This window comes from Amyelois transitella, chromosome 2, assembly GCF_032362555.1.
Source record: "Amyelois transitella isolate CPQ chromosome 2, ilAmyTran1.1, whole genome shotgun sequence".
Taxonomy (NCBI): domain Eukaryota; kingdom Metazoa; phylum Arthropoda; class Insecta; order Lepidoptera; family Pyralidae; genus Amyelois; species Amyelois transitella.
This window is the reverse complement of record NC_083505.1, coordinates 11455743-11472570: the sequence shown is the minus strand read 5'-3', so window position 1 is coordinate 11472570 and position 16828 is coordinate 11455743. Positions and strand designations below refer to the sequence as shown.

The following is a 16828-nucleotide window of genomic DNA, read 5'->3' as shown; positions in this document are numbered from 1 at the left end:
ATAAGTTAACAAACAAGAACCTTCCCTCACAGACGTAATAAAACCCCACCCTCTTTCCAGGTCGCCAGTTCAAAGCCCACAAGGTGATCCTGGCAGCGTGCAGCAAACATTTTCAAGAGCTGTTCGACACAGCGCCACCGAGCCATGCTGGGGCCTGCTACGTTATCCTCGAAGCCACTACTGCGGACAACATGCAGGCCTTGCTCGAATTCATGTACAAAGGAGAGGTTCATGTCAGTCAGGATGCGCTGTCCAGCTTCCTCAAAAGTGGGGAGAATTTACAGGTTCGTTTTTTAATTGCTTTCAAAAAAAATTTGGTTTACAGTTAGATCTGTTTGTCCACGATTATTTCGCGTTTAGCTGGACCGATTTTGATGTGGTTTTCAGGAAAGTGTTTGTTACACTTAGGAGGTTTAAGAAATTTAACTGACTTTGAATCGATCTTAATATTGAAATTTCAAGTGGTTTTCGGAAAGTTGAATCACTACTTTATAAACTAGCTATTATTTAACTTAAAAAAGCAATGGTAAAAAAATTTATATGTTTAGTTCTTAATATTTATGTCTACGCCATATAGCTCCAATATTCATATCTCCTCTCACGGTCTACTGGAAGAGATTTCTATTGAAATAACACCTTTGCACCTTTGTACTACAATTTCTGTGTTAAATGATCCTGCATATTTTTGTACACATAAATGAATTTTCTTTATTTGCACAGCTCATTTCTAAAAATTGTTCGTTTCCAGGTTAAAGGGTTGTCGATGGAGATGTCCCCGGATGCGTGGGTGAAGCAACAGGCCACACCCACCACGGGGGATCGTCAGACACGAGTCAAGACGAGTCCGGTTTCAGGGAATGGGAATGGTGAAGTACAGGTAACTGTATATGTTGTTACTCTCTTCTCTGTCCATGTTTTTTATTGCAAACTCAATTGTTTTGCTTCGGGACTTCAGTCTGTTTGCAAATGATGGGCTGCCTTCTGCCTTTCCCAACTGTTGTTACTTCTGCATAATGGGTGGACGGATGGACACAGATACTTGTAGGTTTCCGTTAACTTAACGATGTTAACAATTCAGCATCTTAAGTTAGTTACGATGGATTGAATCAGTCGATTGGATTCTCCAGTTATTTGTGCCATTTTTTATTGGTAGAACAGACAATTTTACCTTACCCTGAAGTGGATTAATGGAATAGGGATTTGAGAGTGATGATTTGAATTCCAGGAGTCTGCTCCGCCACAGTCCCACACGGCTACGTTCGCCCCGATCATGTCACAATACGGTATGCCGATCCACACGAGCGGTGGTAACATGGGCCGGTACGCGCCGCCAGCCCATCTACCCATTCACTCCACTTCTCACCGACGACCCGCCCCTCCGAAACCCTCGCCAGCGCAGAGCCCACATGCTAGGAATTACAGGTTAGTTCTGTTCTATTCAGGTGATTATGAGCCTGAATTTTAAAGTCAAGGTTGGGAAGTTGCAGTAAACCAAGTTTGCTAATAATGCTAAAAGAAAAACTTTGTCGAGACCCTTAAAAGAACTCAAGTTTATCAAGGTTATTCTGAAGAAATTTTCTCACTGAAGCGTAGAGAAGTCAAACAATAAACCAATCACAACGCTCCATTTTATTGGCTGGTGAATACTGATGTTGGCCAAAAATCCGCTACGCACACAATTATTATTTGAAAAATTATTACCTTCCAGACAAAGTTCGTCATCATCGCACTGCGGCAGCGTAGCCGACGAGCCGGATACGCGGTCTTCGCCCGGCGCAAGCGCCCGGTATGAAGACAACCCGTCTGACTGTACGTCCACTCTCGGGAACGCCATAAAGAACAATGGCTACGAACGCAGCGCATCGGCCAATGACGAGATGGTAGACCACATGAATAGCGAACAAGGTGCAGAAGGTAGGCATAGTTTGGAAGCTTAAATGAGTTGGCCAGCACGTGTAAACTGGTAGCACTTAGTCCTGACTTTACTCATTGGAGGGGGTCTAATGCATAATATGATGAGGCTTTCTTAGACGACCTCATTATAGCTTGGCTTGGGACGTCGAAGTGATCCATCGTTTAGCGGCATGGTAGTGTTTTAGATGGCAAAGAGTGGTTGATTTTTTGTGATTCTAAATAGGTTGAAGCTTCATGTTAACGTCTAGTTCACAACCAAAGCAACTTCTACAAGCGCTCGTTTTATGTCAAAAACTTCTTCCAGGCAATCAATGTTGAGTTTCTCGTTCTAGATCTTCGGATAAAAAGCGAGAATGATTACCACGCGGCCACCTATAACAGCTCTCCACCTCCGCCGGCGTCGGTGCCCACCACCAACTACCACGACAAGCCCATGGCTACGTCGCCATTGCCGCCCAAACCTAGCCCAGAAATCTGGCCAGCCAAGATTATTACTAGCAAGTCTGGAGGGATTGCAACAGCTGATGGTAAATACAATAACACTTGTAACACTTTATTAAGGATCATTTTGAATCGAAACCAGACCTATGGCTGTGTCGCCATTAGCACTCAAACATAGCCCAGAAATCAGAGCAGCCAAGATGATTACCAGCAAGTCTGTCTAAGGATTGCTTACCAAAATCTTTTTTTTTAACGTAATAAGGATGGTGGATGATGTCACACTGGTAACCCCGATAATTATATGTAGCGATTCTCCTGAGAACCTTGCCCAGCCTGAGTGATGTCGAAGTAGACGAAAAAAAAAAACGGTTATCATAACCTTACCAATGCCGTTTCAGGTAAAAAGCTAAAGTGTCCATACTGCGAGCGACTATACGGCTACGAGACGAACCTGCGCGCGCACATCCGACAGCGGCACCAGGGCATCCGCGTGCCGTGCCCGCACTGCTCGCGCACCTTCACCAGGAACAACACCGTGCGCCGGCACATTGCGCGCGAGCACCGCCACCAGGTCACCCCCCACCTCCCGCAAGGGCCCCTCCCCAATCATACGCAGTAAACCCCTTTTCGAACAATCCTCTCAACCGAACTACCTCTGCTCTTTTCGGCCGGCAGCGGCGGCTGTTCCTGTTCCGTTTTCGAATTTTTATTGCCTGTCAGTTCTGGCTCAAAAATACGATTAAGAAAATATATAGGTATAATAAGTCCAATTACGAATTTCAGCATTTCCTAATTTGAATTTTTCAAAGAAAGTTTTACCATCTTATATCTCTGGTTTCTTTTATATGAATAGTATTTTTTTTGTAGGCGTCAGAAAAAGTGGACGCTTTTTTTTAATTCCAATTTCAAATATCCGCCTACCTGCGGGTTTTGGTTATATTTAAGGACCGGCCGCCATTGCCGCGCTCTCGTAACATGCGTACAATAAATTACCTCGTTGATATATTATTGTAATCAGTAATCTACCTCAGAAATTGATCTTAAGATTTTTTTAAGGTTTTTAAATTGTGCGATAATTGTTACTTAATTTAAATATTCAAGTGTGACTTCGAATGGTTGCTCAGTGCTCGTCTCTGTTCGGTACTTTGTTTTAAAAATATTGTACCTGTTGCATTCTCATCGCGTATTAATTTTCTGCATACTTTATCTAGTAATATTTGTCCAGTTGACTGTGAGATAAGTTACCTTATTCGTTTGAGCTCTCGGGTTTGACATAGCTTATTTATATCCAGAGCTAGGGAATCTTAGAGAAGATGTTGAGACTGACGGTCATAGGCTAAGAGTATGTAAATAATAGGAGAATGTATCTCGCCGTGACCTAAGTTGAGACACGCTGAATTGCATTGTGGCAAACTACCTCAGACTAATGTTTCTTTTATTTTTTTAAATTATATTACATATTTCTATGACAATAGACTATATACCAGTTTAAGTTGCATAATCAAACACATCTGTGATAGTATGACCGGCTACATTTATTTTTGCCACATTGTCGTAAGGGCAGGGCAAGCGGACGGTGGTGTAGTTACTGTACAAAAATCGAGCAGTTTTAATTTTGTACAAAGTACAATTTGCCCTAGATACATAAGTAGTTAGGTAAACAAAAGTGTTATTAAATAAAATTGCATGTATGATTAGACGCATGAATGTGTTATCAATATCAGTCGTTCGTTAAGGCTCGCCTGTTCGGATGTTACTATTGAGACCAAATAATTATATGTTTCAATGGGATGGGATCGATTTTAACATTCCGTTTAACATTTCGTCGTATTTTGATGAATGCCACTTACTACTTCTATATTCCTAGTCATTTCAAGTGCAACCAGTTGAGATTTTTAATGGAAATAATTATTTTAAATGATTATTACGGCCAACGGCGGGCTGTTTGTATTATATTTTGTTGAGAAACCGCCGTTGACCGATGTTTCAACTACTGCAATAGCAACAAGCAGATGGGACAGTGCCAAATACACAATAGAAGTTCACAGTTTATTTATTTTATTTTTATTATTATTTTTTTTTGTTAAGTGTGAATGTAGCGACTGTGTGCTATTCCTGATATTTAGGAATGAGTTGCATTCATATTTATTATATTTATGTTTTAAGGTACACTATATTTAATGCTTTATGAAGGCTCAGCGACTTTTTTTATACAGATTAAAAAAATCCTACCATTTTGTAAGGCAACGTTTTAGTTATCTTTGAATGGTGGCTCACTCGTTAATGATAGTAAAATACAGAATACATTTAACCCTTTTGCATTTGCAACATCGGCGTCCCTCTAGCACCTACGATTTAAGATGCTATATATACGATAGAAGCTATGACATTGTACCTATACCTCAATATATCAGATCTTTATAAACTGGCTGGTAATTTATATTCTTTTTTTTTTAAATGAATGATCGATTTCTGATCGTGACAAGCGTTGACAGTTGAGTTCGCTGTCCAATCACATTTAGAGTTAAAAATGTATGGATGTGTTGCACGACTGTTTTCGGTGTGGAGGGGGGAGGTGAGGTTTATGATTATCGTCTTTAAACCAGAATCAGGTGGTTTGCTGGGTATCCGACTCGAGAAAATTGAGGTTTGGAGGAAAGCAGAAATTGCATTTTTTTTAGAATTATTTCGTCTGCAAGGAGTTTGAAGCCGATAAGAGCTATTGACATGAGTAATTCCAACTAAGTAGGTATATGCATTAAGTCCTTTTTTCGTATTCAGAGTTGTAAATCTTTACGAATGCAGATTTAGAAAATATTTTCGGATTAGTGCAATAGATTCAAAATTATTTCATTATTCACAAGAATTATGATAAATATTCAAAATTTAAATTTACTTAGTTACTTTTCATGAAATTTTGCATTACTTTTTAGTTGGAATAATTTCGTCGATATTCAAACCGTGATACAATTTCGCCAGGTATTTTTGATTCATCAAAAGATTTGGAGCCGTCATTGCGTCATGACGTTCGTACATACGATAAATTTTCGAAATATTATCAACAAGTGAATATAATATCATTTATTTTCAAATAGTAAAGATACACGTACATATAAGTGTACAAATACACCAAATAGCCATTTCAATGCACGATTTATAGAAATAAAATATGACTGATTTTTTTTCAGTCACTTTCTGGTTTCCTTTGAATCTGATTGGCTGAAATCAAATGACGTCATCCATTAACTTGCCAATCACAGAGCTTGGATAGGCCTGGAATTATTGTACCACGATTTTTATGTTGACCTTTAAAGGGGGACAGTTTAGGGATGTTTTCATCAGAGTCGGTGATTATTGTAAAAATATTACGTTTCATATAATTGGCATTCTTTCAGTAAGTGTATTTGATAGTTAAGGCAAAAAGGTTTTGCTGTTTCAATTTGTTAACAATGCGTTTTTATTATTATTGAGAAAAGAATTAAGGAAAATTATTGTTCTATTTTTGTCTTCGTTTTATTTTACTTATGAATTAAAAATTCATACTTGTGATTTCTTTTGACATTTAATGTTTTTTGTGATATGTAAAAAAAGGATTGTGTTAGCGCATCACATGTTTAAGCTTGTTTTAATTTTGGGTGAAGCGTGCGATGGGATGAGCGATTGATTAGTCTATGACACAAACGTCCCTAACAAAACGCAGTTTTTTCTCTCAAAAATTTTAAGGTACAAATGTTAGATTACAATTTCACACGTCAATTTACATTATTTTTTCTAGTTGATTTAAATTGTAAATTTAATAAATTGTAATTTCTGGTGATGATTGTACAAAATTACAGTATACATGAATATAATTATAACACGTCTAAATTAAGTTGATGCATTGTTAAAGCTAATTAGAGGACAAGTTATTAGTCCCTAAATAGTTGTAATGTATTCGATGTGATAAGATAATCACATTAGTCGGTGTATTGCAATCCCCTCCAGACTTGGGCCGATCTTCTCTATATAGTGGCTTTAATTCTGTCTAGAAGGCAATGGTTTAGTACAAGATAACGTGTACGTTTTACCAAATTTTTTGAATTTCAAAAGTTTGGTAAATCGGATGCCGGTAAAGTTGGATCCAACACTGTTACCAATTTTTCTTCCAGCGATTTTATTTACATACGTTCTAATTTTGAATTTATTGAGTGTAATATTTTTATATACCTTCCTACCTAGGTACATATTGTGCTGTGAAGTTTTTGTTGGATCATAATTTTATTATCTATATTTTGGGTACCGTTTGGATGTTAACATTGATAAGGTGTTAGTTAAGTTTTTTTTTCTTTTATTTGTAAATAAATCGCGATGTGTCGTGATGGTAAAGCCAAAGATTGTTACGGGTATGGTGACCCTCTGCCGTCACATGGGCCCTGTGATGATTCCACATTTATATGTTTTGGCAAAAAAAAAAAAAGAAAAGTACATTCGCTGGTCGATCTTTTGGTAAATTGAAATTTGCAAGTTTTGAATGTTGACTCATGCAAGGCCCTTTAGTATATTAAGTTTATCTACCTCGAGGAAATAACTTAGTTATAAGTAAGCTTATAGATTTTTTATATGAGAAAAAAATATAAAATTTAGTTCGTAAGCGAAATGCGAAAAATGAAAAAAATAAATTTAAAGTACAAATATGCTACCTCAGGATTCAATTTTTAGTATGACTCCTAATAGTATTTTATATTTCAAATTTTGATGCTGTTCTATTTTGTAGATTACTTTTAATACTGGCTGGAAATCTTTCTACTCGTATGTAAATAATTCTGAGTTTGAAATCTATGAAGCACATTCATTGAATCTCTGGTTGGTAGTGGGTGCTTCGAACTAGGTTTTCTAGTTTGGGGTTCTCTTTATTTAGTATAAGTGTTAATTAGGGTAGATATAAAAATCTCATCGACGTACCTCAGGCCCGCGCCACTCGGGGTCGGCTCAAGTCTCCACGTAATCTAAATGTACCTTGGTTCACTCTTCGGAGTATAAAAAAATATTCATAATTTTAATTATTACTTTTCCCCAGTTACTTTTTTGTGTTGCATAGATGTTACTATGTTTTAAGGAGAAAAAAATGAAAATTATTGTTTGTTAGGTTTCTGCGAATTAAAAAAATGTAACAAAATCACCCTTTTTTTTTGTTTATTTGTTTTTTCCTTCACTCCTTTTTATTTTCTCACTATTTTATTTTGTCTTTGACAAGTTACACCCGTCCATCGTGTTTAATGTTTATTATAAAATATTTAAGTACATTATTTAAGGAATTGACATTTAAGTACCTAATATTCATAAAATAGTTGCACTTTACCGGACAGGAAATATTTAAGTATAATCATTTGATGTTTTTATATTTTAAGGACGCACTCGCGATTGTGCCACGAAATGTGGTCGGATCGTCTACGAATTTTATAAAGATAAAAAAAAATTAATGTTCTCTCGCATTTAAATGTTATGTAAGTATAAATTAAAGTAATTTAATTCTGCTCACTACCTGATCACTAGAGTAAAATCACCAACACACGGACTTGGTCAAGCATTGTTATTGAACGGACTCAGTGCGGCTGTTATCTTGAAAAAATGGTAGTTTTGCGGTTGTGCCAAACCTGCAGACGCATAGACTTTTACCAGAGTACTGCATTTCCCCGGTCTAGAACTCCATTCTCCCCAAAAGAGGGATACTAGCCTTGATTAAAAAATACTCTAGGGTATTTTGCAGAACGCTAGTATTTTGGTCAGTTTTTAACTAAGTAGGTTGAACAATACGAACGAACTGTGTACCTACTTTGTTCAGCTCTACGTTAAGAATGGCGTTTGGCGACAAAAAAGTTTCTTGGTCGCATCGTGTCGCAAGTGTGTTTATGCATTGGCAATGGGCCGATCGCACATTAGACTTGAATTTGGTGAATGACCGCAAACTAACATTGTTTCACGAAAAACGATGGGGCGCGGCATGCGATATGGTCATCCCATGACTGTAAATAAATACATCATGATTATAATATTTAACCTTCGTCTCGTTAAGTTCAAATGGAATAGTATCGGTGTCACTTACTTATACTATGTTCTTGGTGTCATCTTTGTGTAAATGTTACACGATATCTTTAAAAATGTAAAAAAAAAAAACAACGAGCACTCTCAAACAAGAACTAAAGTACAAATTTCTGAAGTCTTAAAAGAGTTAATGCCAGTACAAATTAATTAAAGGAAAATTAACAGTTTTATGTAAATGTTGCCAAAATTGTATTTTGTGGGGCACTACAAAGTTAATTTAATGTAGATTCAAGGAGAGTACAAAAATAACTAAATAATGTACGACAGCCCGCGACGGATTGTTCTAAGATATTTCTTGAAATGGCTTAATGTTTTCGTCGATGTGACACACAAAACCAATACTGACCCTTGTTATTCTCAAGCGCCTACATTGATAAATTAGGCAATCACACTTCATTAACTTTGCTAACTAATAACCTAAAGGGAGATTAATAACGGTTATGATTGGTGAGTGAGTTGCATCGTTATAATTTGTGTGTAAGTTTAGTTGTTTTCGTATAAAATAACTTACTTGTGGTGTATCACGTGGACGCGAGGGTATACAAAAGGTAGTCATCTGAGTATGTGTTGTAGATTGATAATGATAAATAAATTGGTGACTTAGAATCGATTGTAAGATTGTATAAACCATCAAGGTTGTAAAACTAAGTAAGTAGGGTTTTGTACGTAGCGAAATAATGCTTATAAGGAATTCGGTCGATGGTTTATGTCTGTAAAGGGAAAGTGATTGTCTGTGATTTTTTTAAGCAACTTTTTTATATTATATGGAAGATATATAATTCCTTAACAATAAGAATAGCACTACTTGTGATTTTACATTAGAGATGATGATTTATTTCAGTTTTTGTACTGTAAATTTGTAGCAAGTGAATGTACTAAAGGAAAGCGGGTTGGTGTATATAAAAATTCTTTTAAAACATTTGCATACTATGTACCTAACTGTATTTGTATTGAGTTAAGGCAATGGTTTGACCACAAACGATGCTTTTTTGTGTTAGGGCCGCGTCACAAAAAAGTCATATGGCTTCATACGAATTAATAGTATGCGTCGGCCCTATAGTTAATTACTTTATGCGATAATGTAAAACGGTAATAATTTTACCTGTTCTAGCGAATTTTTTAGTGTGGTAACATTTTGGCGTATTTTGTTAAATATGTGGTGTAGATAAATGTTATGTTTGGTTAAGTGTACTGGAAGCTCGGGATTTTATCGAAAATCGTCAAAAATCTAACGGATAGAAAAAACAATTGACATAAATTCTCTTTGAAAACATTTCGAGCTTCTATATTAAAACAAAAACATTTGGAATCATGTGAGAATACCACACACAATTTAATTAAAAAATATAATTAACTATAAGTAAATACCAATTACTATTTACCTTTAAGATTTCCTAATCATTGGGTGGTTTTAACACTTCAAGTCAAATAAGTAAAGAAAATATGTTTCAAAGAAAAGCCTACAAAACTAAAGTATTATTATTGATTTTTTTCAAAAAAACTTTCTTTTTGAAAAAAATTAATAAAGTGAGCATGATACAAATGTTTTTGAAAATCTGTACGTAAAAATTGAGTTGTTTATTAAAAGCATGCCTACTGGAAATTTTGTCTGACAGTGCACTAATTTTGGCGTTATAGACATACAGATTTAGTCCACATAATGTACCTACCTACAATCTGACTAGGTCTAGATTATATGAGGAAATTTGTTCCATTGTGGAATTCTTAAATTAATAAAAAAATGTTGCTAAAATTAACGTCGATGTTTTATTTCTTGCTTTAAGAGTCCGCATCTCGGCTCGCGTAAAAATCACAAAGTTTACTTCTCATTCCCGTAGGAATTTTGGGAAAACCTCTCCTACTTCCTAAAGAATTGAATGCTAAATTTCAAGTTCATTTTACCCAGCAGTTTTGTCAGTCGTTCATTAGAGCTCTGATGATTGAAGCACAGGTTCAAATTCTGGCGCGTCCACGGTTCTTCCCTTTTAGCCTTTCACGAGCCTTTCAGACAGAATTATTACGAGTAAAAATCTGACTTGAGGGTAACTAACGTAGAAGTAGCAGGATATCCCCACTAATTTTCCCCTAAGAGAATCATAAGATAAGAAATAAAACTGATGTAGGGTACTTAACTCAGAAGAGAGCAATGTTCCCGGCAGAATTTGAATCTGTGCTTCAATTATCGAAGTTGTACCTACTCAATGACAAGTTAACTAGACGCTGAATATTAAAGTTTTCCTTCACCGTGAGAACAAACTAAAAAATCTGGATTTTAGAATGTTGGCAAGTTTGGTACAGCTCAAAAAAGTTTCAGTTTTTTCATAGTAGGATTTGAAGCTGATAATACATCACGCTTTTTCCTCATCACCGATATTACAAATGTCGGGGCCGTTTCGAGACATAATGGAAAGATAAAGTACCAGGTTACACTGATCAAAGATTTGTGATATTTCCTTCACTTATCTCTCGATAAAGGCCTTGCAAGGTCAGTACAAGCTCTACTTAAGATTTAACACCCATTGTATGCAAATTGGTTGACCATTTGTTTAAATATCAACAGCTGAGTGGGTGGCCTTTCTTTATTAATAATTGAGTATTTAGTAGGTAAACAAATTTAAAATACTTTTTGACTTCCGATATTCAATAGTGTGTCAAAATATGTGGGCACGGAACTTTATAAGAACTGCAAGTTAAACTTCTGATTCTTAAAACAGAATGAAAAAATATTTTTTTTTCTACTAATCGGGCCGTGTACCCCTGGCACCAATACAAAAAAGGATAGGACCACTCCATCTCTTTTCCATGGATGTCGTAAAAGGCGACTAAGGGATAGGCTTACAAATTTGGGATTCTTTTTTAGGTGATGGGTTAGCAACCTGTCACTATTTGAATCTCAATTCTATCATTAAGCCAAATAGCTGAACGTGGCCATATGTATATGTATGTATGTATTCTACTTATCACTTTTTTTTAATGGCTGACAGGATAATATGAATGAAATAATGAATGAACCTTAGATATTATAATTGGCTTACTTTAAGACATATGATTATTTCTATTCTTATTTTTAGAAAGAGACTGAGTTTATTTATGGTCGATCTGAAGGTTTTTTAAAATGGTGTGTGCCTTATAAATTGTATTCAGGTATCTACTTTGACTTAAAGAAGCATGATTTTATGTACTTAAGAGCTGTCGCGGGAAACGCTTAAATAATTTTTAAGTAATTTCTAGTTAAAAAAAAATATTAAGGGTGGACAACCCTTATCACTACGGGGTATGAAAAGTAGTTGTTGGCCAATTCTCAAACCTACTCAATATGCTTACAAAACTTCATTACAGACATTTCGGAGGAGTACTGGAACGAACATTGTAACACTAGAACTTCACTACATAGTATAAAACAAAGTCGCTATTTTAGTCTGTTTGTCTGTATGCTTAAATCTTTAAAATTACGCAACGGATTTTGATGTGGTTTTTTGTAACAGGTAGAGTGTTTCAAGAGGATGGTTTTTATGTAAAAAAAATTCCGAATTTTGCACCCGTGCGAAGCCGAGGCGGGTCGCTAGTTATATATAAGATAAGTTTTATGTATGGAAGTTGACAGGATATACTGACGTAGATAAATAAGTAGTCCTCAAAGGACGGCCCTAACTTATAAGAACTTTCCTGTAATTAAATAAACAGCGGTTTCTTATAAATGTTTTAACGATGACACAGATTTCCGTATGCAGAGGATATACGCTGATCTTTATCGTAATTAATAACTTAGCTTCAAGTTGTTATTAAATCACAGATTTTATCACTAATTACATAAAAAAAACAACTTGGCAAGTTATATCACGGTCATATATTTAGAATAGAATAGAATAGATTCATTTTCAAAATTGGATACAAGGTATCACTTGTTGTCGTCACATCACTTAAATCTAATTATAACTACTACCGCTTCCAAAGCACATGTGTAGAAGAAGCGGCGGAACAAACTACACCGCAGCATTTTTACCGGACGTCAATTTACAACAATTGATTACTAGCTGTCGCTTGCTACTTGATCCGTCTAAATTATGTAAAATAGCAATAAAGCTTTAAATAAAAGAAATAAATAAATTTTGCTGGTCACCTAGTACGTATTTGTTATAGAAATAGGCACATTCGCCCGGTGCAAGTTTCTGGCTTGTTAGCAATGAAAAAACAATGTGTGTGTCAGCAAGGAATCACCTTCCCGTGAAGATTGTACAAGTGAGTCAAAGGAAAGGTTAATAGGGATAAGGATTCTTCATTTACCGTGCCGTGTGGTTCCCGGCACCAATACAAAAAAGAATGGGACCACTCCATTTCTTTCCCATGGATGTCGTAAAAGGCGACTTGGGATTCTTTTTTAGGCGATGGGCTAGCAAAATGTCACTATTTGAATCTCAATTCTATCTTATAGCCAAATAGCTGAACGTGGCCTATCAGTCTTTACTAGACCGTTGGCTCTGTCTACCCCGCATATGTCTATATCCCTTGCAGATGTATGTTCTTCATTTAGGCGATGAGCTAGCAACCTGTCACTATTTCAGTCTCAGTCTTTTGGAGACTGTTAACTCTGTCTACCCTGTAAGGTATAAAGACGTAATTATATACGTATGTTTGTGTGTTGGTTGGCTGTGTAAAAGCCTTTCGGTTTATATCAGGCAACCCGATCACTACGTGATCAAGTTGACAGAGCTTTTTTTAGCGTTGTCTTATCATCTTACTTATAGGGTTCTATGGATCCGTACAATGATCCCTATCTAGGTTTATTAATTTAAGACATGAAGGTCTGGTGTCAAGGTACTGAGGACATTTTGGTGGAAGGATTTCAAGGATATTTGATCAGAATATATATTTACTTGGAATTAGTCCAAATAATTTATCAGCTGATATTGTAAAAATTAGGTGTGATAAAAGAAAACTATGTTCAATGTTTCATATTTTATTTTGTATCTATATATACAAATTTAACAACTCAATTTTCGGAACACTTCATGGCGTATATCTAATTTGACCGTCGAATTTACCAGTACGAAACAGAGGGGGCGGAGTACGCGTAGTAGGGGGACGCGAAACTCCTTGCAACAACTGGGCTAGCGACTGAGTTGTAGACTGTTGGAGCGAAGTAGGACCTAGCTGCGACTACTGGAGCAGAGTACACAGAAGGAGCGGCTACAGAAGTACGTGTGACAACAGGAGCGGACGCGGCGTAGACGGCGGGTGTAGCAACTCGAGCGGCTACTACCGCCGGCTCAGCGACAACAGGAGTATGCGCTACGACCGGCGTAGCGGCTACGACGGGAGCAGCTACGACAGGAGAGGCGGCTACGACCGGGTCCTTGCGTACGACAGCGTTAAACCCATTGACGTCATCAGCGGCGTAATCGACTGTTCGCTTTGTGCCGTCGGCGTCTAGCAGCGAATACTGTCCCTGAACGGTGCCCCCCACTCGGGTTTCCACTTGGCTCTTGAAGTCGCCGGTGTTGGGGTCTGCGACGTCATACGCGAAGCTGGTGTAGTCGTTGTCTACTCGCGCCAATGGCACCACCGAGCATTGGGCCGCGGCCACCAAAGCGAGAACTACAACAAACTGGAAACAAAGAAAGACAATGTTTTTAAAGGAAGTTCTTTATAAAGGTTTTAGGTTTTATTAAAGCCAGATATATTGTCGTACATTGTTATAGGCTTACAAGCTTGGGATTCTTTTTTAGGCGATGGGCTAGCAACCTGTCACTATTTGAATCTCAATTCTATCATTAAGCCAAATAGCTGAACGTGGCCATTCAGTCTTTTCAAGACTGTTGGCTCTGTCTACCCCGCAAAGGATATAGACGTGACCATGTGTATGTATGTATTATTGTTATATATAGGTTGTATTGGCGCTTTGAGGCCACGAGGCTATTCTTAATGATATCTCTAGCTACTAAATTAACATAGATGAACTCGCGACCAAGGGCTATGTTCCACCTAAATTTAAAATTAATTGGTATTCCAGCTGACCCTTAAACTTGACCTTTAAAATCTTTTTAATCTTTGTGTAAAGCTATCCTATCACCAAAATGTACCTATTTATAGCAACTTCGGGTTTTGAATTTATGAGCACTAAATTAAATTGGAAAAAGTTGACTATGAGGGAGATAAGTAATTATTATTTTGGAATGATTTTAAAAATACATTATTGCATATAATTTAGACACGTCCACAAATAGTTAATTGTTTTTTAAACTATTGATTTGCATTAAGCAAAAATTAAACAAAGTGAGAAGAATTTTCACTAACGACTTTTCTCGATAAATTAGATTTTTAGCAGACATGAAGTACTTAGTGCAATTTTATTTTAATGTTTATTTAATACAAGAAACGCGACATAAGACGAGAAAAAGCTAAGTTTTACAGTACCTAACAATAAATTCATCTAACACTTTCACTACAATCTTTTCAAAGCACTTCAGAAATATAAATTAAAAAAAAAAATAATCACCTTAGCTGCCATTTCGTCAAGACTAGAGGATTTTCACTCGATGAATGATGCGGATGCTGCGTTTGAGAAGCTTTTATATGGAGCTTCGACACGCGAGGGCGTGGCTGGCAAAGTATGGTCACTTGATCTTTAAAAAACTGGTCAAGTGCGAGTTGGACTCGGAAGGATTTTGTAGCACTTTGTTTGCTACTATATATACTAATCTATTTATCTATATATTTATATAAAGACTTCATGACTGACTGGACTTATATATAGCACGACCTTAACCGCTGAGTCTAGAGATTTGGAAATTGTGGTCTAAGGTAGCACTAAGAGAGGATATCCCGACATTCCTGGAGTATTCTAGTTATCGATAAAATAACAACAAAAAAAAAATTAATAATGGATTCGATAACTTTAAAATTGAGGAGGAGAACAGATTTGTAATTAAGAACTCGAAAAACGAATACTTATTTTAAAAAACTAAAAGCTGACCAAACAATGTGAGTTCCTTTTATGACTATTGTCTACTGAACCCTAAAAATTATCATGATCATTAAAATCTACGTGCGTACGTACAGTCCGGATATACAAGGACGAAGGCGGATCGGGACTATGCAAAAAAAAAAAAAAAAAACATTTGTCTATACCAAGTCGGTAAAATCTATCGTAATTACGAGCCTGAGTTATGAGTATTATTGGATTGATTATCTATCTTTGACATTTCATACAACCAGTTCGGCTAAATGGAAAGATACAATTGTGGTCTAAATGAAGTTATATAAAACTAACACTGTTATGCATTAATTCCTTAAAAAATTAAACAATATTTGAAATAATTTCACATCTTATTTTAGTATCTAACATAAAGTTAGCTCTTTATTCATTTATTATATCAATCATTTCAAGAATTTTCCAGCAATTGTAATTTATTTTTTATTTATATTTTATTTATTTAAACTTTATTGTACGAAATAGAAATAAAAAGCTCGATTGGCGGACTTAATGCTAAAAGCATTATAAATCATAAATATAAATAAAAATTATTAAGTATTATTTTTTTATCAAAACAAACCTTTGTATAAGACCATCTATACTGAGAAAATTTGACAAATACATACACTATATGGAATTCGATCACTTCATTGCTATCATTGAGCCATCCACTAAACTATTGAATCGGTCTTACTTTTTGAATATTGTTGCACTTAGTTTACTTATTTTTTAAGTATCATGGTTTTCTCTTATATTTATGATATTATAATTTTACGTCCACGTCCAGCTGTTTGGCTTAATATATATATATTATATTAAGCCAAAGATAGAATTAAGATTCATGTACGAGTATTAAAAAGTGCAATATACGTTAAATTTATATCGTTTGTTTGATAGCAGTGAGACCATAGAAACCGCAACGGTTACATGATTCGAGATCATGCAATGTTATGTAACATCAAATTTGATTGTCAAGGTCAGCGTCAGACCTTTACGTTGATGGAGCACGGGATAAAAAGTTCAGTTTATATTTTAACAGCTGTCAGAGAGTAATAAATGCATTTTGTTTATATTTCTTCAGTCATGTTTTAAGAGTGTTTTTGTTGGTATCAAATTATAAAAAAACAAACTGGACAAACACGATTTAATTTTAATTTTATGAGGATAGTATGAATATTTTTTTTTTAAATTAGGTAAATCTAATTATTACTAATAAAACATCTAACTACGGCAATAGGAAATGATTAAATTATTTTATTTTTCAGCAGTGCGATAATGATAACTTTTTTTAAAATATTCATCAAAAGTCAGATGATTTAATATATTTTTTTAATTTTATTAAAATAATGGATTGTGGAGGTTTTATAACTACGAGTAGAAAGGCATCAAAGGTGATAACTTGCAGAACTAGTTATCCAA

At 35.6% G+C, this 16828-nt stretch overlaps 2 protein-coding genes across 4 annotated transcripts in view; one reads left to right on the top strand and one right to left on the bottom strand.

The window, feature by feature from the left end:
- The window catches only part of LOC106129043 (zinc finger protein chinmo), a 49542-nt gene extending 42029 nt beyond the window's left edge, over nucleotides 1-7513 (top strand). For all 3 annotated transcript variants that reach the window (XM_060945600.1, XM_060945591.1, XM_060945595.1), the window contains exons 3-8: nucleotides 61-284; nucleotides 749-877; nucleotides 1226-1422; nucleotides 1709-1914; nucleotides 2247-2441; nucleotides 2754-7513. In XM_060945600.1, coding sequence (XP_060801583.1) covers nucleotides 61-284; nucleotides 749-877; nucleotides 1226-1422; nucleotides 1709-1914; nucleotides 2247-2441; nucleotides 2754-2974 — 1172 coding nt within the window. In that variant the 3' untranslated portion in view covers nucleotides 2975-7513. The remainder of the gene's footprint in view (nucleotides 1-60; nucleotides 285-748; nucleotides 878-1225; nucleotides 1423-1708; nucleotides 1915-2246; nucleotides 2442-2753) is intronic.
- Nucleotides 7514-13474: 5961 nt separating this feature from the next.
- LOC106143619 (larval/pupal rigid cuticle protein 66-like) lies at nucleotides 13475-14944 on the bottom strand. The gene is made up of 2 exons (XM_013345748.2): nucleotides 14933-14944; nucleotides 13475-14041 (listed from the first exon to the last, which is right to left on the bottom strand). Exons 1-2 carry the CDS (start codon nucleotides 14942-14944, stop codon nucleotides 13475-13477), a joined length of 579 nt encoding a protein of 192 aa, XP_013201202.2.
- Nucleotides 14945-16828: the final 1884 nt, after the last annotated feature.